At 40.3% G+C, this 25,064-nt stretch overlaps 1 protein-coding gene across 4 annotated transcripts in view; it reads right to left on the minus strand.

The window, feature by feature from the left end:
* LOC118236549 (protocadherin-19-like) overlaps positions 1-9,565 on the minus strand; it is a 63,676-nt gene extending 54,111 nt beyond the window's left edge. The window contains exons 1-2 of one of the 4 annotated variants that reach the window (XM_035435030.1): positions 5,918-9,565; positions 1,461-1,575 (exon numbers count right to left, since the gene is read on the minus strand). In XM_035435030.1, the coding sequence (XP_035290921.1) occupies positions 1,461-1,575; positions 5,918-8,139 (2,337 nt within the window). In that variant the 5' untranslated portion in view covers positions 8,140-9,565. Of the gene's footprint in view, positions 1-1,247; positions 1,594-5,917 lie in introns of all 4 variants that reach the window. The other 3 variants (XM_035435029.1, XM_035435028.1, XM_035435027.1) reach the window with 3 other exon arrangements.
* Positions 9,566-25,064: the final 15,499 nt, after the last annotated feature.

The raw sequence follows: 25,064 nt of genomic DNA on the forward strand, positions 1-25,064 counted from the left end.
ACCTCAAAGTGCATAGCTCAACCTGTGTTCTACCTGAAGACAAAATAAGCAAAGGATATGGCACACACTGACATCACAACTGGTCAGTCTAGTGTCAGCCAATAGAGAAATGACACACACACGTGCACACACACATATACACATTCAGAGAGACAGTTTCACAGACAGACACACAAACACAGGAAATGTGCTTGCAAATACACACACACACACACACACACGTCCCCATCCAGCTAAAATAAATCAACACTGCTTAAAGTGCATCTCATTGATCAACCTGATCGAAAAGGGCAGGAGAACTACTGGATTAGCCAATCAATGGATTGATAGGCAGCTCACATTTCCGTTGTCTTGGCTCTGTGATTTATGCAATTGCATCGGATCTGTGTGGTTCCTGCTAAATGGTGCATTTGGCACTAAAAGCACCCACCCACATCGGACTGAGGAAGTGGGAAGCGGGCTGACCAGGGACTCTGATGGAACAGTGCAGCAGCTCTGATAGCCGTTTAACTGAAGCATCTTCTCACCAGCCCTCGAGGCCTACGTTCAAAAATATACCTGACACGCATAACAGTTGGCTACCGCTCTATGAGGGAAAATTCTTGCCTGCCTAAAATAGACCTTATTTTAGCTTGTTTGCACGTTGGGTGTTTGAGTGATGATTATTTTTAATGTACGCTCCTGATCTGACGTGGAGCCAGCTGTGGCTGGGTTGAGGTATCTGGCAGGTGTCGCCAGCAGGCTTGCTGACACTTGACATGCAAAAATGGGTGAGACAGTGCAATCAAAATGATATATTTTGTCATACCTCCACCATAAACCTGCCAGTGCTTTTTTTAAGCTGTAACCACAGATCCTGCATCAAACCTCCACAGCTAAAAAGATGTGATATCTTGAAGACACTGAATCTCAAAAAGTGAAGAAAGAAACTCACAAGAAATGTTTCCAACAGGGGGCTCAAATAATTTCAATATTTGTCAGCGGAAAGCCGACATCACTGAAGCTGCTCATGACACAGTACTACCTAGCACAGGGACATGAGGTGTCAGAACTCAATGCTTTTCACAGTGACTGGGAGTGTCCCAGATGCCACAGCAACATGGAAGGACCCATCATATTTATGTTGGACGTGCTGATGCAACACTGTGTAGTAAGCAATGACAGGCTTGGTAAATTCCTGCTAACTAACTCGCTCACACACTAACCCGTCCACCCATGCCCCCTTGTGGTCGTAAGTCGGTGCTTACCTCTGGAAGGGGCATGCCGTTGATGATGAGGTCGGGCTGTTGCGGGCCCTGGCCGGTGAAAGTGTGATGGTAGCCATGGTTAGGGGCGGCGTTGCGGGCGTTCTGGTTCTCCACGTTGAGGAAGGTGCTCTCGGAGCGCCGACAGCCCAGCGGCAGGCTCTGCTGGTGGTAGTCGAAGTAGTTGAGCGAGGAGGTGAGCGACGAGCAACTCACCACGTTCATCTTGTGCGTCTCCTCTGTGTCGCGTGGCACCAGTCGGATGTCATTCTTGTTCAGTTTCTTCTTCTTGCTGGATTTCTTCTGGTTGCCATAGGAATACTCTGCCACCCTACGCAAGTAGAAGAAACTGAACAGACTCAATATAGCAGCACTCTGCCAGCTCCCACTGGTCATTGGGGGCATTGGAGGGTCGCTGCGGTCAGGTGACCTCCAGCCGCCAATGACGACACTCCATCCTATGCTTCCCTCCCCCACCCCGCATGCCCCTCACTCTGCACGCCACGTACAAGCCAGCACAATGCAAACAAGCCATGCCATGAAGAAACACGAGACGTTCACAAACAATGCGAAGCAACTGTCAGCAACACATCCAATCATATTTAAAGTGCGGCCCACACAAAATTTGCTCCTTCCTCTACTCCCACTGCATGAGAGACCACCGGCTTCGGGTGAGTGCAAGGAGAGTACAAATTCAAATTCATTTCACCACCCCCAGTGGCTTCTTCCGACTTGCACTTTGCATTTTGGCTCTCGTTCCTGTAAATGAAAAACATCTTGGTTCTTTATGGGCGGATGCTTCTACTTGAGCGCGAGAGAAATGAAGCCGTGCTTTCCAAAATGGTCTATGAGCTGCAAATGGAAGCAAGGACCATTTTTTCCGATCTGAACTGACCCCAGTTTTTTAAGTGCCATCTATTTACATAGCCATACACAACGTGCAGTTAAGGTCTGCTTGTTTTCTTTTCAGCTCCAGAGTAAAGAAGCAATCCTACCCGCTTGAATTAATATATGCATCTAAAGAAACTCGTGCCCTGCAGAAGTAACACCCTTAATCCCAGAAGTATCCATTCCTCGCACTCCAGACAACACTGTTCATCCGGATGCTGCCTGCGTGTGCTGTTTCTCCCCCTTTTTTCCAGTGAAGGAATAGAAAAAGGTGCTTGCTAATAACAGTTCAGACCTTTTTTAAGCATATCCCTAAATAGTTTTGTTTTCCTTGTTCAAAAGGGGAAGACACCCGCTACTGCTCTGTTCTCCCTACTTTGGTGATTGAGTCAAAAGCAGGCATGGAAAATCCTAAGTGGAACCGACAGCAAACAGTAAATTGTAAAGCGGGTTTGAGGAGGTTACTACCTGAAAGTGCTCTGTACATCAATATAGATTAAAGCACTCAGCAGGTAAAGCTTTTTATAAGGAACAAACGTGTTTGTTTAAAAAAGGATTAGGGAGCTAAAGAATCTGGCTTCGTTTTGTTTGCTTCATCTGTCGTCTTTTCCGGCTGATGGACGCGGCGCCCGATATCTGCTTAAATAACTGCGATTAAACAACTGGTGAGTGCGATTTCTCACCTCAATGAAGATGATTTAGTGGGATCACTGCACGTCAGTGTACCTAGCTGCATGTCTCAGAGAAACATACACTGCACATCTGGGAATGCCCTCTCTGTTGCACATTAGGTGGGCCTCTACCGAAGGGCAAAATGGCACTCCCCGCAAAGACAATAGACTACCGAGGTGACCCACAAAGCCCGTTTCATTCCCCCCAGGGAACTGTGGGAATACCTCCTCGGTCGGAGAGCCAGGTTTCGGAACTGGCAGGCAAATAATAGTGGGCCCAGAGTATCGTTCATTGAATGCCCCAAGGCAGCTTACAGCAAAGAGGCACTAGAACGCGTTAACCCACACGGCCTGTTAGGCAGAAGCTGCAGAAAAATGGCACGGCAGAGCAAGCTCTCGTCATGCTGGCTGGACAGTCGATTCAAACCACCAGCCAAAATACTCATCAGAAATGAGGGTTTGCATTTACGAGTGGGGGTGTGCTAATGTTATATCTGTCTAGATTCTATTCACACCTGTGCTGATATTCTTTTTTTAAAAAAAAATTTTTTTTTTTTTTTTAAGGAAACTCATTTGCAGTAGCTGTTGATTGTGCTTTTGGTTTCGTCGTCAAATTGTTAAGATTTTAATACAGTCTCTGTGCAGCACGTTAATTCAAGGTTCATCTCCGGTATCAATTCTGGCTTCCCTATTCAAAGGCCATGTGACATGAGACATACTGTATGCTAATGTAAAAGCATATGAGGACTGAATACCAACATAACCCAAATGCCAGTGTAACATCTCTTATTACTGTAGCACTGTTTCTGGGCAGCATAAGTTTCAATATAAAATGTAGTAGGTATGCCCACTGGCTCAAAGAGCAGTAATCATAAGGAAGATATACAACAGGAAATGGCAACGTGAATTCCACCCACTTCATATGTCTCCTCAGCTTTCCCAAATACACACAACTTGTGTGAAAAAAAATGAATGAATGTAAACCTTAATGTCAAATCTATTGTATTTTAGTGTTTAAGGTATTCACCCAACCACCCCCCTCCTCCCCCACACACAGCCCCGCATAGAGGTTGACAAATGTGTGCCCTCTGCACTGCTTAAGCGTTCAATTATAATGTCATATCCCAGGAATGTCAACAAAAGTTATGTCTGGACTGAAATATGGAAATGGTTTCAAGTTAAAGTCACAAATGCAATTTATATGGAAATGGTGAGTGTTAATGTAGCTGAGGAAACTCATCCCAGAAGCCTATGTTACAGATTAATGAAGAATTTTTTATTTTTATTTTCCTTTGGGGGTGGGGAGATGACAGATTAAGAAAACAATATTCTGCCTCACTTGGCTGCCACGGTTATTTATATTTGCAGAGCATAAATGTCATTACTAATTTTACACACCTACCTTCAATATTATATTATACACTACTGCCCATTTGACATATTTAGTCTGCTTCCATCATCTGTGACATACACAGTAAAATGGTCAGTGTTAAATCAACTGTTACAGAGTATATAAGATCCCTATTGGACTCATATGCACTCTGTAACATGAGTTGAATTAACACTGGACATTTTGTTTATTGTATTCCAGCACGTTTTGATGAAATATTATTTAACCATGTTACTGCATTGGAGATGAAATGACAAGGTATTAAATAATTTCCTACGAGCTTGGCCCACCTACCCCCCCCCCCCAAAAAAAAGAAGAAAACACAACACATAACCCGCTGTAAATATAACATACGGCTATTATAATTAATGACTAGCCTCAAAATGTGACCATGTGCAAGTGTTGCTGGACTTAATCCAATGGCATCTGTCCGACTTTTACAGGGGTGTTAATACAGTAGCTACACTAAAAATATGAAACAAATATTTTGTATTGGTAGAGGTAATGTCCAATAATGTCGTGCCCAGGTTTAATGTGTGTCAAGTCTTAGTGGTGATTTAACAATAAATTAGTCCTCTTATGCCCTACGGATTCATATCAATTAAGCACGGTCTCCTAACATGCGACCCGCTCAGCTGTCTGCAGATCATAACGCTATTCTGACTCTAAGTCGTACTGATTGCTGAACTTTCTTCTACTTAAGACATATAGTAAAAATAAACACATCAAATTTCCTAATCCGAAATACATAGTATATCTATAATTACAAATTTCGACCTTACACTCAGTTGACGCCCATGCAATACACTGCTGCTGCCATTCAGTCATGTCGAGATATAGCCTAACGAGCGTATAAAATAGGCTAGGTTATAAAATGTACGCAGTAAAATGTCCAGTGTAATTCAACTCCAACGGCGTTAATTCAACTTTTAACAGATAACATTTGGTCCCACTCTGGAATGTGGGACCAAATGGTATCTGTTAAGAATTTAATTAAACTGGAAATTTTACTGTGGAGTATTTCAGATATACGCATTCTACAGAAAAAATATTTCAGTTCTACGTAAAGACAATAAAAGGGCACATACATATTAATAAATACCACGCCTTCAATGCAATAACTATACAAGGCCCACAGAATAAAGCTGATGTATGTACGTTTTTTTTTTTTTTTTTTTTTAAGGGGGACGGGGAGGGGGGTCCGATTCAATTGAGGTTTTAAAAAGTCAGAGCATTCGCCTTGTGGGTGCAGTCCGGATTCATTCAACAGCTGCAACAGACTGAACAGCTAGCTCCGTGGATGTCCGTTGCACGAACAAATGATCAACTGAACAATCATTCATAAAAGGGCTGTCTTCAGGAATTGACTGTTGAGTGATTTCAATTCTGTCGCTTAGCATAATCATAAAACGAGAACAACTGTTGGCAAAGTATATATCTATAGAAGAGACCAGGGGGCAACGTTTAAAACACGCAATAAACAACATTTACTTTCTCCATATAATGATAGGCTATATGTCTTATGTCCCAAGGTAATATACCCAAATTGGCAAATGAGAAGGGAAAAAAACATTTGAATTTGCGACAGTTTACTTCAGCAATTCAGGCACTGTGCACTGTATAGATATTTCCATTTAATGGAAGCGTGCCAATAAAAAAGTCACTCCTTGTGATATAGCTATTGTAGACTACTGGTGAATAATGCGAAACAAAGTGTTGTTTACCTGCAGTTGTATGTTCGGATTTCTTTGTTGTCCCTTTTACATTTGACTGCCACAAATATCATTGTGACAAACAGGATAGCAGCGATAGAGCCCAGGGCAATGATGAAGATGAGAGATAAGTTCACCGGTCCAATAGACTCCTGCTCGTTCATGTCTTTTGAGAGGTAGATCACAATAAATGCGGAGGCTGTTAAAGACGTTTTCCCGTGGTCGTGTGCTACTACAGTTATCTCGTAAACAGACTTCGTGCTCTCTCCAAACGTCCTGGTGGTACGAATTTCGCCATTCACTTGGTCTATTTCAAAGTAAGCTCTATCTCCCTCTGATATGGAGTAAGTCAATCTTCCGTTTTCACCCTCATCGTAGTCGTCGGCTTGTACCTGGGTTACTAAATAACCCACTCCAGCATTGCTTGGAATAGACACTTTAGCCGTGCCATTTATTAAAGGCGGTGTGGTCATGACAGGCGTATTGTCGTTCACGTCTAAAACAACAATCCGTACAGTTGCATTACTTGTCAGAGATGGGTTGCCTCCATCTTTAGCCAAAACTTTGAATTCGAAAGTCCTTGTAAGCTCGTGGTTGAACGATCGCTGTGAATAAATATCACCAGAAGTGGGGTTTATCGACACATATGTGAACACCGGCATATCTCTAACTTGAGACGGGACAATTTGGTAGGTCACCGTGCCATTTAGCCCCAGGTCAGGGTCCCTCGCCGACACAGAAAGCAAGTAAGCCCCAGGCGTGTTGTTTTCGAGGATCATTTCTTGATAATGTGGTTTAGTAAAGTGTGGAGGGTTATCATTCTCATCTGTCACTTTAACAGTAAGTGATTTTGTGGTTTTTAAGGGTGGAATGCCACTGTCCACAGCTTGAATTGTTAAATTGTACGTGTCCCTCTGTTCTCTATCCAGTCTCCCATCGACGAGTATTGTGGAAAAGCTCTCATACTCCTGGAGTCGGAAAGGTACGTTGCCCTGCAGTCGCAGTTGCACCCTCCCATTAGCCCCCGAGTCCCTGTCTGAAACCCTCACGAGGGCTATGACATATCCCAGCTGCGCGTTTTCACTCACTTCGACCATCTCGCTGTTTGCAGACAACATCTTAATTACCGGGACATTATCGTTTGCGTCCATAACATTTATTGTTATTTTGCAGTGAGCCGGGATAGAATTTGGACCTAGATCTTTAGCTTGTACATCAATTTCATAAACGTTAGTCGACTCAAAATCCAGTTCCCCACTGACTGATATTACACCAGTTCGAGGGTCAATTTTGAAGAGTTCTCGTGTTTTTTCAGAGACGTAACTGTTAAATGAATACAATATTTCACCGTTCGTGCCTTCATCTGGATCTGTGGCATTCAGGTCAATGACCATGGTGTTATTCGGAGAGTTTTCCAACACCTTAACATTGTACACAGCCTGATCGAAAACTGGGTTGTTGTCGTTTGAATCTATCACTTTAATATTAAGTGTTACTGTGTCAAACTTTGGTGGGTCTCCTCCGTCCAAAGCAGTGATCACATAACTGTAGTGAGATTGTGTTTCCCTGTCCAGTGGCTTTTCCAAAACGAGTTCGGCAAATCTAGATCCGTCTCCCCTTGTCTTAATGTCCAACCCAAACATGTCTTTTGGGGTGATTTCGTATTTTTGTACACCAAAAATTCCAGAATCCGGATCGTTTGCCCCCTCTAGGGGTATCTTGGTGCCGGGAGTGGCAGTCTCCGAAATGTTAAGGTCAATGTGATCTTTTGTGAAAATGGGTGCATTGTCGTTCAGGTCCTTGATTTCTAGTTTTATCATGCATATTTCCATCGAGTTGGACATCACTTCCAACGAAATAAAACATGTTGGTGTCTGTCGGCAAAACGTATCCCGGTCTATTTTTTGTTTGTTGATGAGAAACCCCGCTGAGTTGATGTCCACTAACTGCGGTGCTGTGTTGGAGATAACTCGTAAGGCAGGCTGCCGAGGATCAATCACAAATCCTGCTTCTTTTGCGTCCTTCGCTATGTTTGCAATTTCTGTCCCTGCCATTTGATCCTCGTCCACCGAGTATTTCAGATTGATTACAGCATCCGCCCCAGTCCAGAACAGAAGAGCTATTAGACTTAGTTGTATAAAATACATTTCCTTGGAGGACATACTTGTTGATTTGTTTTCTTCTCTTATTGATTTACAACAGTACTTTTGCGTACAGTTTACATGTGTGCACATAGATGTCTTTCATAATTACAGTGGAAATCGCACTAGGGTATTCAGCATGTAAAAAGTTACAGAGTACATGCTCAAAACGTGCCGTTAGACAAAAATGCCTGATATACAGCTTCAGTGAACAGTGGCGCGCACAGTAAACTGGTGCACTTAGGCTGCTGTAGGCTAGGCTACAGTCGAATTCCGATTCATTTAATTCATCGGGATTATTATAAATTAAATTCAACCGATTAAATTAGAATTCAAAAATAACGCTGATGAAACATGGTGTGAATCCGAAGACGATATCCCCCGTGCAACAGCCGCAGATAATTCCTATTGGCAAAACAGTGGAGACAGACATTGACCATTACGAAGGCGAAAAAAGATGTTCAATAAAAAAAAAAACTGAAATAATTACGGGTGAACTGCAGGCGAACGCTACATCTAGTGTAAGCTATAGTCTGTAAAATACATTAAACAAGATCGGTCGATTAGATATTTCCGTTGTTACTAGTTGCATTACAATATTCCATTATAAACCAAATAGCCTACGACAACTGAGTTTTTAAGCAACCGTTATACCAGTTTCACACTGGTGTTTAATTGATTAATTTTCTCAATTTGAAAAGATAATTTTAATTTGGCAGCCTATGATGAAGCCGCATTAAAAGTAAGGGGGGGAAACTACCGTATCAAGCCAGAAAAAAAAATCCAACCAGAAATCTTACAAGACATACAAGACCTTGCTGAAGGAACATGTTTCTTAAAGCTTACTGTCCACGGTTATCCAGTATTTCCCGAATGTAAGAAGCTGCTTTTTCTGACTCCAGAATTCTTTAAAACGCCCTTCTCTTAATTGTTTCACATATGTTGAAAATCAAAATATTTGAACCTTTGCGTTCCAGTGCACTTTCAATAAATCCAATTCCGACTGATGGCCATTTGTAGTAAGCACGTTAATTTAGTTGTGAAGCTATAGTATAAACAGTCCTTTATAACAGATGGTAAAAACAAATCATTAAAAAATATCCAGTCTGTGGATGAGGTGCAAAATAAACCCTTGTCTTCAATGCAGCTGACTCCACCATGCACTCAGCTCGCATTTCCAGCGCGAACTGTATACAGCTTTGCGCTGGCTCAGCGGCTGCCGCGCCGTCTCAGGACCCGCAGCCCCCTCAGCCAATCGGAGGCTACACCCGAGGGACAAATGGGCTAGTGGGCGGGGTCACCTGCTGCTGCAGATGAAACTCGGAACAGCCAACTTCCTTTGAGTCATTTCTAGATGATTTTCACTCCATTACAGGCGTCGGAGACGGAACAGAAAATAGAATATCAACTCTGTGTATTTCACTTAGTCTGTTACAAACAAAACATTCGTCCGTAGATACACTTTAACGTTCTTATGCGTGGACTTTTATTTATCCATTGAACTAAACAAGGTTTTGTATTTCCAGATTGCGTTGCAGGCACTATGCGCGCATACACAAAAATTCAAATGGTGATGTAAAAAAACAGCGGGTGGGCTCAATAAATACATCATAAGACAGTCAGCTGGTAATCTGAATACATATTTTACAAATACCCGTCGTTTATTGCTTTAAAATAGGAAGCTTATGTTTGCCTTACACGAGCAATTGCTAGACCACTACAATGTACACTGACATATGAAAATCTGTTTCCTGGGGAACTGTTCAAGATTGAAAATATGCCGACTGTCAGGTGAACGTTCTTTGCATCAATATTCACTTTTCATTACCTGCTTCGCCCCCTTTCATGGCCCCCCTCTGGGTCCTGACCCACAGTTTTAGAGCCACATCCTCATTGTTCGTAAAGATTCTCCAGAAATAAAAGACTGTTGTTAATAATGCACTGCAAACAAGAATTTTATTTTCTTTTGTGTGCCGTTCTTCTGGTTTATTTTTCACAGGAACCAAAGATTATTAACTGGAGAGATCAGATGCTTTAATTAAGTTGTGAAAACCAAGGTAGCAGCCCAGATGCGCATGAATGCATTTCCATGGAGCACAAGGACAAGATGCTAAATAGAAATGAATGAATCTGTTTATGTGTTATTCAAAATAAAAACTGAAGTGCAGAGAAGTCATTTAAAATTTTTTGGCTTGATCGCAACAGCGGGGCCAGCCCTACAAACGTGAATGTCTGTGACTAAGTGAGTGATGAAGTTACACCTTTGGTCGGCCGGATCACGTGTGTTAGGTCCAGCCATGTACTAGGTTTTGACCTGGTCTTGTTTAAAATTAAAGCTGCATAATGTAAAAATAATATCTTGAAGATGACTAAATCTGTTTGCCTTCATCTCACAACCCAAGCACTTTTTTCTCACTCCCTCTATGGTGTAAATGGTGTGAAAAGGACATGGTCCAATTGTGAATTTTTAGGACTCTTCTCTTTGCTGTGTTTTCACTGTTATAAACAATTTGGCAGAATCGTACACCCCATTCCTAAATATGCGACCACACAGGTGTTGTTGTACTAATACTGTATATCCAATCACATAGTGGGAGCTCTTGGCTAAGGAAGTGATGCCGTGTAACTGTGAAAAAAGCACTCAAGTAAATCCTACCCCGCACTATGTAGGCATCTCAGAATTGACTAAACCAGCTTCCAGATGGCATATGGGCTTCTCCAAGTGAAAGTATCATACACACAATACGTTACACAGCAATAGGCAAATTTATTTATTTATTTGTTTGTTTATTTATTAAGGTATTCTTCCTATAATATTCATTTGTGTACTTTTTAAGGGGTGTTAGTATGTTAGTATAGCCATGCAGAAGAGGTTTCTTTGAGTTTGTAGATGCATATTGACCAAACACCTGGAGTTAATGCCAAATGCAGAAATCTTTTTCACTTTGACTGACCGTCCTTTGCATACAATGACTGCCTGAAGTCTGCGATCCATAGACAGGCGCTGAGTATGTTCTCTAGTGATGCTCTGCCAGGTATGCACTGCATCCTTCTTCAGCTACTGCTGATTTTGGGGACTAGTTGCCATAAGTGTTCTCTTTAGCATATGGAATGCACGTTTAATTGGATTCAGATCGAGTGACTTGGCCAGTCAAGAATTTTCCCATTTTTTGGTTTTGAAAAACTGTTTTGTTCCTTTATCAGTATGTTGGGGACCATGTCTTGCTGTAGGATGATGTGAGCCGCCGAATGATTTTGGAGGCATTTGCTTGAACGTAAGCAGATATGATGATTTTGTACAGTTCAGAATTCATTTTGCTGCTGCTATAAGCAGTTATGGCATCAATGAAGACTGAGCCAGGACCTGTGGCAGCCACACATGCCTAAACCATAACATGCCCACCACCATATTTTACAGGTAGTGGTGAGGTGGTGAGGTGGTGGTGGTGGGGGGGGCGGGGGGCGGTGCGCTTTAGTTCTTCGACAGTTCCTTTTAGCATCCATCCTTTGCTCTTGCCATCACTCTGATGCAAATGAATCTTGTTCTCACCTATCCACAAGACCTTTTTCCAGAATTGTGCAGGCTCACTTAGGTACTTCTTTGCAAACTGTAACTTGGCCATTCTGTTTTTGCAGCTATTTCCTATTCTTCCTATAATATTAATTTGTGTACTTTTTGAGGGGTGCAGTGGTTTGCATCTTGCAGTGTCCCCTCTGTCCCCTTGTGAATTCTTCTGCGGACATTAGTAATGGACACATCCAGGCTATGCCTCCTGAAGAGTGCTTCAAATTTGTCAGACAGATGAATGGGGGTATTTCTTCATCATAGTGAGAATTATTTGGTCATCAACTGTTGAGGTCTTCCTTGGCCTACCATACCCTTTGCGATTACAGAGCTCAACAGTGCTCTGTTTCTTCTAATTGATGTACCAAACAGTTGATTTTAGTAAGCCTAGGGTTTGGCCTAAGTCTCTGACTGTTTTATTTAGCAGCCTCGTAATTGCTTCCTTGACTTCCATTGGCACAACTCTGGTCCTCATGCTGATAAATGCAAAAAACACACTCCAAAGGCAATGAAAAGACCAAATCAAGACTAGATACTGAAAGCCCTCTTATACCTGCACTGTGGAAGCAGATAAACCCACCTGAAGAATCAGAAACACCTGAGAAGTAATTTCTCCCAAATATTATGATTCTCTGAAATGGAGTGGCTATGCCTAAGAAGTGCAGTAATTTATATATATATATATATATTATATAGTGCCCTCTTCCCTATTGCCACAATTACTGCATATTTGTCACATATCCTTAGACAAAATGTACCAGCTTGCCTATATTTCTCCAAAGGCTGAGTGAAAACATCCAGGAAGTCACAAAAGATTCGAGAAAAACAGAGTAGCAAGGCGGAAACCACTGCTAACCAAGAGAAATATCAATGCCTGTCTCACATTTGCCAAAAAGCAGCTGGATGATCCCCAAGCCTGTTAGGATAATGTTCAATGGACAGAGTCAAAAGTGGAACTTTTTGGACGACACAGATCTGGCATAAAGCAAATACACCATTTCACAGTGAGAGCATCATACCAGCAATCAAATGGTGGCGGTGCTACTATGATGGTGTCAGGATGCTTTGCTGCCAACTGTAATTATTGAAGGAGCCATGATTTCTGCTCTGTACCAGAACATTCTTAAGGAGAATGTCCGATCATCTGTCCTGCAGTTGGGTTAGGCAACAAGACAGTGATCCAAAACACAAAAGGAAATCTACATCTGAATGGATAAAAAGAAACAAGTTTTGCAGTGGCCTAGTCAAAATCCTGACTTAATCCCAGTAGAGATGTTGTGCAGAACCTGAAATGACCGATTCATGCTAGAAAACAAACCAATTTGTCTGAATTAAAGCAGTTACGCCAAGAAGAGTGGGAAAAAAATTTCTCCACAGCATCGTGAAAGACTAATACCAAATTATAAGAAGAATTTGTTTTGTTGCTAAAGGTGATGTACCAAATAATTAACATTGAGAGCCTATTTTCTGTTCCATCAATTGAACTAGCAAGTGCAGCACAAGAACAACCCACGTACTCTGTCTCAAAATGTTTCAAATACAACCTGATGTCTCATTATCACTCAAACAAAATATAAACACGACACAAATGCTTATTTCGTCATTCCTGAGCAAACAGAAAAAGCGGAAGTATTTTGTGTGAAACGTTCCCATGTGCACTTTTTCTTTTTTTTACAACGTGATTATTACACTAAGTATACATTTTCATAGTGAATATGGTCCGATAATTTTAGTGTGCTTGAAACTGTTTTCTTTTTCTTGTATAAAATACTAAAAGAATAGCAAACAAAATGCCTTGCTTGTGTGTGTCTGTATCTCACATTTCCTGGCTAAGCGGGTGACTGAGAAAATGCAGCTGGGTGTCTGTGTGGCATTCCTTGCATTTCCTAGTCCCTCAGCAGGTCCGCCACCAGCAAAAATGAAAAGTGTGAGACAAACATAGCCGGATCCTTTGTGTTGTAAATGATTCGTACCAAGATAGCTTGCAACAAACACTGCTCTCCAATTGGCTCGTCGATAGAGAAATCTCAGACTGGTTTAGCAACAAAGCAGGGGACTGTTTGTGTAGCCACAGAACTTAGTTTCACCGGGCAATTTAAAATAAGTTTCCACATGATATAAGAGCAAAGTTATTAAACATTAAATACCGTGCCCCCGCCCCTTTTTCATCACCGATGATGAGGTAGACCTCAGGGGTTTAAGTTTACGGGAGCAATTACTTTTTTACATCCGTGATATGAGTGTTAAATCATTTTTAAAATGTGCTTTGCTTTTGTGTCTGATATTATATTTTTTCTAAAGATCTGAATCCACTCAGTGTGACAAATATGCAATAATAGAGGAAATCAGGGCAAACACTCTTTCATGGAACTGTATGCACACACAAACATACACACACACACATACTGTCACAAATAATGGAATCACTGTGCTTAAAGAAGTTTAGTACTCTTAAAACTTGTCTGTGCCCTGTCTTATGTTGTTGTTTTTAGAGCACTTTTTGTCTGTAAAAAATGTATTCGAAACAGCTGTCCTCTTAACCACGAGATAATGACATTATGTGACCATCAGAAATTTTAAATAAAGTATACAAGCCATGAATGTATTGCATGAGTAGTACAATTTTATGTAGAAAATACTGGACCAAAAAAAAAACATGTTCAAGCTGATTATAAAATTTCCAACAGAAAGATACATTAGACTGTTCAATTATGTAGGTAAGAACTAATACATACAGGAATGTGTCATGATTGTTACTTGTTTAACACAAATTATATTTTTATCTTCATTTTTGTTTTATGTTGATATTACATTTATTACATATAAATATAAACACGTATAAATACACATTAATTTATGTCAAAAAGAGAAGAATACTGCATTCATCGTCAAATTCTGTTTATAAATGTAGTGTTTCCATGGTTCCTGAGAGTACTGTATATCAGGATCCATTGCTGCAACCAAATTTGGGAGATAGATGAAGCCAGGTGATGTCAGCTACCACTTTTTATCCGACTGAAGTTTGCCCGTAGGACTCACACAGACATGAATTGGGGGAAGGCGCTTCATGAGCAGGCTAACAGGCTGACTTACAGGTGCCAACTCAACCAGTGAAGGTCACTGGAGCCTGATGAATGCCATTACCCTGACTGACTGCCACCCCCCCCCCCCCCCCCCCCCCCCCCCGATTCCCTGGTTGATGCTAAAGCCAGTCTTTTTCTGTCCTCTATAATGATTACCAAACTAAAGGCCACAGGCAATAAACAACAAACTATAAAACGGTATTGTGCATCATGGAATTACAATCAATGTACAATCCATTCAGGAAAGTCTCTCTAAGCTCCCTTTTTAATGTTTAAATAAAAATACTGGATTCATTTGTTATGAATGGAGTGATTAGTGGTTAGTTATTTTAACTCTCTTAAGCTTCATTTATGAACTTGTGTCAGTGCATATCTGTAATAAATGCCCACCGCATTGAATTAAACACACAATTAGACTCCACAGCCAGTAAAATGCCTCTATGATTTAATTAATCAAAGAAAATTATGGACCCAAATGGCTGTTATAATTGTGGAACATGCCGAAGCTAGCATCACACAGGTGATGACACTGGCAACCTTGTTGCGCAATGTCTACTGGCAGATGACTGCGATGTGACTCCACCATTTGCTTTAAGGGTAACTGCTTGTCTCTGTCAGTTACCGTGCTCCATTAGTTCTGGAGGGGCGGGTGATTCAGTTCAGTCTGAAAAGCCACAGCTTTGAGAGCGATGTCTTGCTGTGCAGCCGTGAGACAGAACAATCTGCTTGACCTTGTGCTGCCATGTCCTGCTGCGTTTGCACAGCAGAGGTTTTTTGCAGCAATGCCACACTGTTCTGCAAGGCTCCATGCAGCGCTGGTGCTCTCGGGGTGCATTGTGCTCGGAGCGAGCCGTTATCACTACCAGAAGGTTTGCTCAGTCGAAATGAAAATTAGCTGCTCACAAGCTTCTTCAGAAAAAGACAGGACCTGTTCTGCGTCACAAGGATCGCCATTCTATTTTAATCATATATAAGAATTATCAAAAAATGAATGAATAAATAAAAATTGCCTACATAATCATAAAAAGGCTTAGGCATCAATAGCTTTACGTGTTCCATTCTTTGACTATATTGAAATTTATATTTGTGGCCACAATAGTTTTGATGCTATGAGCAGCCAGATGAATGCATTCTGAATTTCATATGTGCACCTCAACAAATTCTCGTCAATGACAAGTAAATCATCCAATGATGACTCAGATGAACAAACACGGTGTGTCCACAGAACATGGTGGGTTCATTGCATGGAGTGCAACAAGTTCCGACTATGGACTGTTCCTCTCTCAAATACTCAGCTGAAGCCTCAGGTTAACGTGATGTCATTTTTCTCCACAGTAAAACACTGTGGGCACTGAACAGATTAAGTACAGAAATGCTTTCTTAAAGAAGGGATGCGGAACAGGCTTCTCTGAGTGTAAACTGACTTAAAAGTTACAAGGGTGACACCTAGTGTCTTTTGTTGGAAATTCCTTGTTTGAGTGTATTCCACATGGGAGAGCCATGTTTCTTGTTGAAGCAAAAGTTGAAGATGATCCAAATGGAATGGACCTATACAATCACTGAACTATATTCTCATCACACATAATAGGTACATGACTGGAAAATGCATTTGATGAATGATAATGTTTAAAATCATGTAGTTAATTTGGCTTTTAGGTAAAAAATGATATAGGGGCCCCTTAATGAAGGGAACATTGAGCTACAGAGCTCTACCAAGTGAAGTCACTCAGAGGTGGTGAGGAGGGGATTTCTGAGGAGCTGGATGTGGGAAGTGAATTCTGATCTCACAGCCTTTGCTGGAGCGAGTTTACTAATGATGAGGTAGAATATCCGGACACAATGCTCTTCCTAGCAACATCACCCAGAAAGACAAATGTTATCACTCACATGTATGTGTGCATGGACAGTTTTCCCATTTTGCTGGATTACAAATGATACATTCACATTTTTATCCATTATTTATTTTTATTTTTTTACGCAACTCGCATGCTCAGACTGAAAATGTAACAAAAAAATAATTTTGTATCAACACATATTTTTAAAAAGTGTATGTGTGTGTGTATATGAAGACAAATTATGTTGCTGAAACAAATATTAAGACCCTCACATTCATATATCGGTGGTGATTTTCATCCAGTGTTCTTGTTGTCAGATTTGCTCCTGCTCTCTCAGCTTAATTGTACATTGCTTCTGGGCTGCAATTTTCAAGTTAAATCACCGATTTTCCATGGGGTTGAGGTTTGGGCTTTTTATTCTTGAATCACTCCAGGGTAAGTTTGGCTCTGTGCTTTGGAGCATTTTCCTACTGACTGAAATGTTCCCTTTCCGAAGTGAGGCATTCCCATAGCATGATGCTGCCACCACAATGCTTCTTCGCTGGGATGGCCTTAAGTAGGATGTGTGCAGCATTAGTTTTGCAATAATGCCTCTCGCATTCGAACCAAAAAGCTTTATTTCGGTCTCATCTGGGAAAAAAAAAAAAAAAACTTTCCCCACATTATAACTTCCCACATTTTAATCACTGTCATGCTTTCTGGTGAACTCTTTTCAGTAATGGCTTCTTTCTTCCCACTCTTCCAAACAGCAGAGCAGTATTATGCAGGGCCCTTGATATTGTTGATGAGTGCACCTTCACTGCAATTTCAGTTTAATACTATGCAGCTTCCACTTCTTGATTATTGAACAAACAGTAATCACTGGCAAAATCTAAATTTATTTATTTATTTTTAATTTTTTTATCCGTTTTCAAACCTTTTCCTGACTGACTTGCTGAAAAAGCACATATGTCTCTTTTTTGTGTCTTTCCTTCAAATTCACTGGCTGAACAATGATCCTCTCTTAAAAAAGTGTTTTAGCTGTTAAGGGATTTTTATTATCTGCTGTCATTTAGAGCTGCCAGAGCAGAGGGATTAACACTCATGAAATCAAAATATATCAGTTTTCTTTCACTTTAAGTGCCTACTGAAAATATTTATTTCACTTGTTTTTTTTTTTGTTTTTTTTAACGTGTGGAGTAAATAGTATTTATAACAAATATTAGCTTCTAAATGAAGGTGTCATGAATGAAAGCTTGAAAGCAACACAATGTGAAAATTGTGTAATGGCCTGCATACTTTTGGTGGCACTGCACATAGTAAAAACGTAATGTTATAACTCGTATGGTCTCGAATTTGCAGCACAGATGCTTAGAGAGAAATATAGTGTAACAGCAGGTGAAGGTCTTGGACAAAAACGTCTGCAATAATATTTGAGATTTGACAAGAGACTGTGTGCAGGAGCATTCTACTGAGACCTTCTATATACAATATACCAACCTGTTAACCTGTTAATCTTGAATGCATTTGTATGACACTTGATATTAGTAAATATATGTGAACACACTTGCACCTCCCTGGAATACTGCCCCCAGTAGTAGGTGAGTTCCCACAAGCCAGTGGAGCTCGATATAAAAATAAACCTGGAGACGTTGTCTTGGAGGGGGAACTGATGATCCGTTGAAGGGGGGTGGGGGGTGGGGGGTGGGAACATTGTGTTGGTCTGTATCTGTTCATCTTGCATGGTTATTTCTTATTTCATAAATGCATCTGTCAGTGTGTTGAGAAATGCATTAAATTTCTGTTTCCTTTATCATGGCGTATTGCTACAGTTTCATTTTTCTTTAATGCCCTTATTCTATTCACAATTTCCAAATATCTGTTCAAATATCATTGGTCAACTTGAGGAAGAAATGTTTATGAAACTGCAGTTAGAATATACCCCCAATACAAAGTGTTGATGAATTAGGAGATCATAGTATGAATGAAAAGTGTCCGCTTTGGATGAAGTGGTATGATAAAACTCCATCAGTATATGCAATGCAGCCCATACTGTAAGTATTTTGATAGTGAGACAATATTTGTTGTTTTGACTCCAGCACATTGGATTTGAAATGAAACAATGGGGTGAAAGTGCAGACTGTCAGCTTTAATTTGAGAGTATTTACATCCATTTGGGGTGAACCGTGTTGCAATTGCAGCCCTTTTTATACATAGTTTGCCCATTATAAGGGGATCAATTGGCTGCTCAGCTCTTTCTTGGCCAACTGTTTGTCTATGCATCATTAACTAAGGCACAAGAAAGCTAAAAAGTTGTGGCATTTGCATTTGGAGTCTGTTGCTGTTGTTTCTTAATTCAAGGACCAAATAAGTGTTAACGCCAGTAAAGTAGGCCATCATGAGGTTGTAAAATCTAAATAAATCGATAAGAGAAATTGCCAAAACTTTGAGAGTGCAAAATCAATTTTGTTTTTACATCGATAAGAAGCACTGGTTTATTATAATGCACTGGTGATATCAGCAATAGCAAATGACTTGGTAGACCATAGAAGACCACTGTAGTGGATGACCAAATAATACTTTCAATTGTGAAGAAAAAGGTTCAACTGTCAAACAGATCAAGCGCATTCTCCAAGAATGTAAGCATAGATGTGTGAAAAACAACCCTAAGGAGAAGACTACACCAGGATAACCTTAGAGTGTTCACCACAAGATGCAAACCCCTGTGTGGTATTCGGCCCGCCGGTGAGGCGGATTGGTTTCAGCTGTGCTGACTGGTGGAGAGAGCGCACGCACCTGGGCTGCGTTAGCTAATCAGCCCACGTGCTTTAAGGTGTGCTGCTCTCCACAGTTCAGGGCCAAGACCGGGAGCTAACACGAGGGAGTTTCTTTATTTGAGTTTTGTTTAATTTCAGTTTTGTTTCTTTTAATAAGACAGAGAAATGTAACCGCCACTGAAAAGTTGGAGAAGCTGGTCTGCTGGAAAGCAGTCCAGCTACAGAGCGGGGAACTGAAATAGTTGTCGCTCTGTTTTACTTTCTTTTATCTTTGTTATTTTAGTTAATTGTTTTTGCCTGGAACCCATGAAGGGGAAGGGTGAAGATGGTGATTATTTTATTTCATGTTTGTTTGGGTGCGCTCTCTTACTCTCTCTCTCTTTGTGTGGACAAAGAAGGGAATAGCTCATGGCCCAAAGCATAGCACCTCATTTGTGAAACTTGGTGTTCAGTAGGTAGTGTTACGGCTTGGGCATGTATTGCTGCCACTGGAACTGGTTCACTTGACTTTATTGATGGTTTAACTGGTGATGTCAGCAGCAGGATGAATTCTGAAGTTTACAGAAACATCTGGTCAGATCCAACCAAATGCCTCAAAACTGAACTGCACTTTACCTTGCAGCAGAACAATGATCCAAACATATTAGTTTTTCAGGGCCAAATAGTTTTTTTTTTTTTTGTTTGTTTTTTTTGAGTGGTCAAGCCAATCACCTGACCTGAATCCAGTTGAACAAGCATTTAACTTCCTGAAGACTGCATACAAAAGCCCCTGAAACAAACAGGAACTGAAGATGACTGCAATACAGGCCTGGCAGAGCATGACAAGGCAAGATACCCAGCATGTCTATGGGTCACAGACTTAAGGCAGTCATCAAATGCTAAGTATTTACAACCAAGCACTAAATATAATATTTTAAACTGTTAACCCGTTTGTGAAGAAGCCAAATCTGGCCATTCCTCTCCCAATTAGAGGATGTTCTATTTCTGGCTTCCAAAAGGTAGACTTTGGTAAGCCTAAGGTTTAGCCAACGTCTCTTACTTATTGTATTTTTTTTTATTTTTATATTGCCTTGCTTGACCGTCATTGGCACAACTCTAGTCCTTATGTTGGCAAACGGCAATAACAGACTTCAAAGGAGATCAAAAGCTGATAATCAAGACTAGATACTGAAATCTCTCATATTTACAGCATATAAGATCTTAAACATTATGACACCCTGAAATGAGGGATATGTATAAAATGTGCTGTTATGGATAATATTACGGCGGTCATGGAATACACCCTGGACAGGCTATACACACACGTGCATAGGTACATATACCCTGCGATGGATTGGTGATCCATTCAGGGTGTGTTCCAGCCTCTTTTCCATTGCATATCGGGATAGGCTCCAGCCTACCTGTGACCCGGTTCAAGAATTGATGGATGGATTTAGATGATGGATATGTGTGTGTGTGTGTGTGTGTGTGTGTGTGTGTGTGTGTGTGTGTGTGTCTGTAGGACTTGCTAATAGATGACTGAATGATTGGCATAGCAGACCGGTGCAACCGGTAAGTGACATTAATATAAAACAGATGTTGTAAGCAGCGGCAACTTCCTCTGTTCTCTGAATAGCATGCTGGTACGCTGGTAGAGTGGAAGGGTTAAGAGCTGCTGGTTGGTGCAAATTTATATTCACAATCAGAGAGGATTGCATTCCATAAGGAAACAATCAATAGGGTTTGAGATGGTATATTTTTAGCTGTACATTTGACTGGATCAACTGATGGGTGGGCCTATTGTCAAATGAAAAGGAAGCATATTAATTGACAGCTGCTGTTTTGCTTGGAAGTATTTCTTTCCTTTCATTTAAATTTATTGTCCTGCTTGTATATATCGACGGTTGCTTAGTGTTTTATGGACCTCGACTGAAAGTACGGCACTAGCTAGGCAATTTGTAAGCGATGCATTGCTCATTACACTCGTATTCTTTTATGTTTGTTTTTTAATCTCTGTAATGTTATATTTGTAGTCGGCCTACCATTCCCACCGATGAAGGAATTTATTCCTGGGCATCCACTGTGCAGGGAGGGAACCATTTAGTCATCGCTGCTGTAATACACGGTTGCTTTAATCCAAGTCGTTGTTTTTGACGTGACTTGCGCACTGCGTAAGTACGCTGTCATTTTCACCAGGTGGGTGTTGTGGCGCATCAGAGATCACTTTCACGTGAGATTGTGTCAAGGAATATTTTTTTTTACGTCACCCCTCGGCACTATTGACACCAGGGTCCTCCACCGGTCGGTGGATTTAGGCCTGCAGTGGCAGCGCCTTCTAGTGGCCACATATCTTTGAGATAATAAAGTAATTTATGATGTTATTGGGTTATATTTAATGAAAATAAAATCAGTTCTTTTAAGAAGTGCCAATAATGAATCTTTCCAAAATTGATCTGAGTGTAATAAAATATTTCTATAATTGAAATTTACGTTTTGTTTGCTTTTTTTTATTCCCATGAAGAGCCGTGCTCATTGCGCAAAGCGTACTGCCAATTTTGGTAGTCTGCGGCTGCAATGGAACATGAGGATAATGATATACTAATCAGATGTTTCTTACAAGACATTATTTTGCAGGAGTTGGGCTGTCACTTTTTTCAAGAAATTGAGTGGGAATGCATCTCATAAATAAGAAATTTGTTTGCATTTGTTCTAATTTTCTTCCATCAGAATTAAAATATTGCCGAAACATTTATTATGGGCCAGTTTTTTGTATGTAATTGTAAAACCACAACTTTAATTCTTCAATATCTCAACAATCGCAGGGATAGTGATTAGAATGGTAAAAATCTGGTTTACACCATGCCCACGTCCGGTTTACACCACTCCTGCTTCTGGTTTGAATCCAAATACAATTACAAATAATTACGTTGGTTGAACAAATACAGATACAAATACAAATAGTGGCATCTCCCCAAGTATTTGTTATTTTTTCTTTAAAATGTCAAAGTGACATGCAGCCGACCCTTGTTACGTGAGCTGGCCCTCCTCCCTCCCTCTTGTAGCTGGCACATGTAGAGCAGAGCCGGGAGGACAGTGCCTGGACGAGAGCATAATTACAAGGACAGTCGTGTGATCGTATCTGTGCCAGTCAACAAAATATTTAACATTTTTCAAAATCGGTAAAATCTAGCCATTGTTATGCGTAGTTTCTTCAAAAGTATGTGCCCTCTTCCCTAACCAAAACTGCAGTTATCAACATCATTTGGATTAATTTTAGCTAGCATTTAGGTGGCATCAGCATTCACCAGCTAACATTAGCTTCAATAGCTAATGAAAATGGTAACGTTTCTCTTTTGACAGAGATGAGTATAGAAAAATTCTTCTTTAAAAAAAGGCTAGAGGAGAAAGAGGGAGAAACTGTGCCACAGATAGGTTGCCATAACATTACTGTTATAGTAACAGTTACGGTTGACATTTCTCCCTACTTCAATTGAAATTGAGGAAATCATGTGTTTAGAAATAAGGGAATTTTTGATATGAGGCACCAATGACTTTAAAGCCCTTAACTTATGTTCAGAATGTGTATGTGATTATATTATCATATTATTCTGATAGAATAAAGATTTGTCTGTAACTGAGACCATTACTGCAAAAATTGTTTTTGTTTGAGTTACTTTTGCATTCTATTCATTCTTTCTGTCGCCAGTACAACTTCACACGAAAAGTGCTGTACAGATTTCATTTTTATATGGAAACATAGTCAAAGTAAAAAGAAATAAATAAATAAAATTGCCCTAACGCAAAATATAAATAAAGTGCCCAAACCAAAAATGTGAACTCTGCTGTGCAGCAAAAATGTAATAATCTGCAATACAATTTAATAAACAGTACAAACAATCCACCTCCCCCCCAATACATACCCGGACCTGACCACCCACAAATAGAATTTTAAGGGAAACAGTGTATGAACTAATATATAGGATTAAAAAACAGATTATTACATGTTCAATTGAAATACTAATTATTTCTACATTTTACATTGGTATTACATATTACATTTATTATGCCAAAAATATAGTGTTGCAAAATATTGCATTAATCATCAAACTCTGTTTATAAAGGCAGTATATCCATAACTTGTGCCAGTACCGTAACTATCATTTTAACTACAGTCAATTAAAGTGAAAAGATTGTTCAAGTTTTGTTTATTGTTATTCATCTCATTACAGGGGTTGTTAAAAAAAATAATAATGAAATACATTACCCCAGGGACCACAATTCAGGATGAGGGCAGCCATAAACAATTGAAAATAAAAATAAATATAGGAATTAAAATGATGAAAAAAGAGAAGTCAAAGAACAATAGATCCAAAGCATGCCATTTCCCTACTACTGGAGTTCATATCAAAGTGAAATTGTACAGAATATGCTCCAAGAATACTATTGATTGGCTTTTGAATTGGCTGTGATCAAGTGTGCATTGCATGGGAAATTCCCAAAAGTAGCAATCCGATCTACTACAAAGGCTTGCGCTTCATTTCATAGACGCGTTCTGAGAAGGCGGGTGCCGAGAGGCGCAAATAGTAGACTTGACTGTCCCACAATTGTGATGACCTGCATCAAAATTGCACTGCCCTATGGGATATTGACTGACTCGCCCCCAGCAGTGACTCCCCTCCCATTTTGGTGGTGAGTCACAAAATTACCAAATGACTCAGATGCTTAAAAATCTACAACAAACATACCATTTTGCCAGTGAGACAGCTCACAGCACATCATGTGCCTGCTGGAAAATAGTGCCCAAGGTTCCAACAACAAATTAAGATATTGGCTATAACAGTATACAGTGGGTTCCCAGGACCAAGGACGAGAGGGCCTGCTGTATGTAGCATGCATACAATATTATCAGAATTTGTTGTCCAGTGGGTTACTTTTTTTTTTTTAAAGCTGTAATAGTTGCCAGAGAAAAAGTGTCATACTTTTCTTATAGTCTCACCCTGTTATTTCCCTCTAGAAAACAAGACATTTGGTCCAACAAAATAAAGTGATGCGTAGGTGAATGGCTTTAATTTATAGTTCAGATCATTCCCTTTTAATGGCACTATTATGGGTATCAAAGAAGAGATTGCTCTTGTTGCTTCGCTGAGAGACAGTGTGAATAACAGTTTGGAATGAAAAACGCATTTGCAGACAGGAGGGCAAACTAGTCTGTGTGAGAAATTGGTAAACTTGGGATTCTGTGCAGCAGCACTTTGAGGCAGTTTGAATATCAAGGTTCTGCCAGGATGACAAAGCCTGGCACTCTTCCATCCAATAAAACCCTGAAATGAAACCACAGAGCTCCAGAGTCTTCTTTTATGAATTACGCTTTCCAGATATTTCAAAGTGTGAGAACAAACCAAAAAAAGTGAAACTAACATGCGTGAACACAGCTACCCAGCTGTGAAACAAAAAGTGGTCTGAATGCTTCTAGCTTGCCTGCATCGCATGTGCTGTGCGCTGGAATGTGCTGACACAATGGTACGGCATGAAGCGCAAAACTATGGCATGTGATTATTTTGTTAAGTACAGGGGAATTTGCATGGACACAGTAAGATAGTACATAACACTTTTTTCTACTAGTATGAATAAAAATTTATATACAAATGGTAATTTACCGAACCAAGGCATGCATGAAAGCTACCTTTCTTCACCTGGAAAAGTGACTCCAGTTTGTTTTCTCACACGTGGCACAGATCAGAAATATGTATGAACATGTAAACAGGAAATATTCACATGGAATCTGATATTTTCAGATCCA

The sequence above is a fragment of the Anguilla anguilla genome, chromosome 9, assembly GCF_013347855.1.
Source record: "Anguilla anguilla isolate fAngAng1 chromosome 9, fAngAng1.pri, whole genome shotgun sequence".
NCBI classification, from domain to species: Eukaryota; Metazoa; Chordata; class Actinopteri; order Anguilliformes; family Anguillidae; genus Anguilla; species Anguilla anguilla.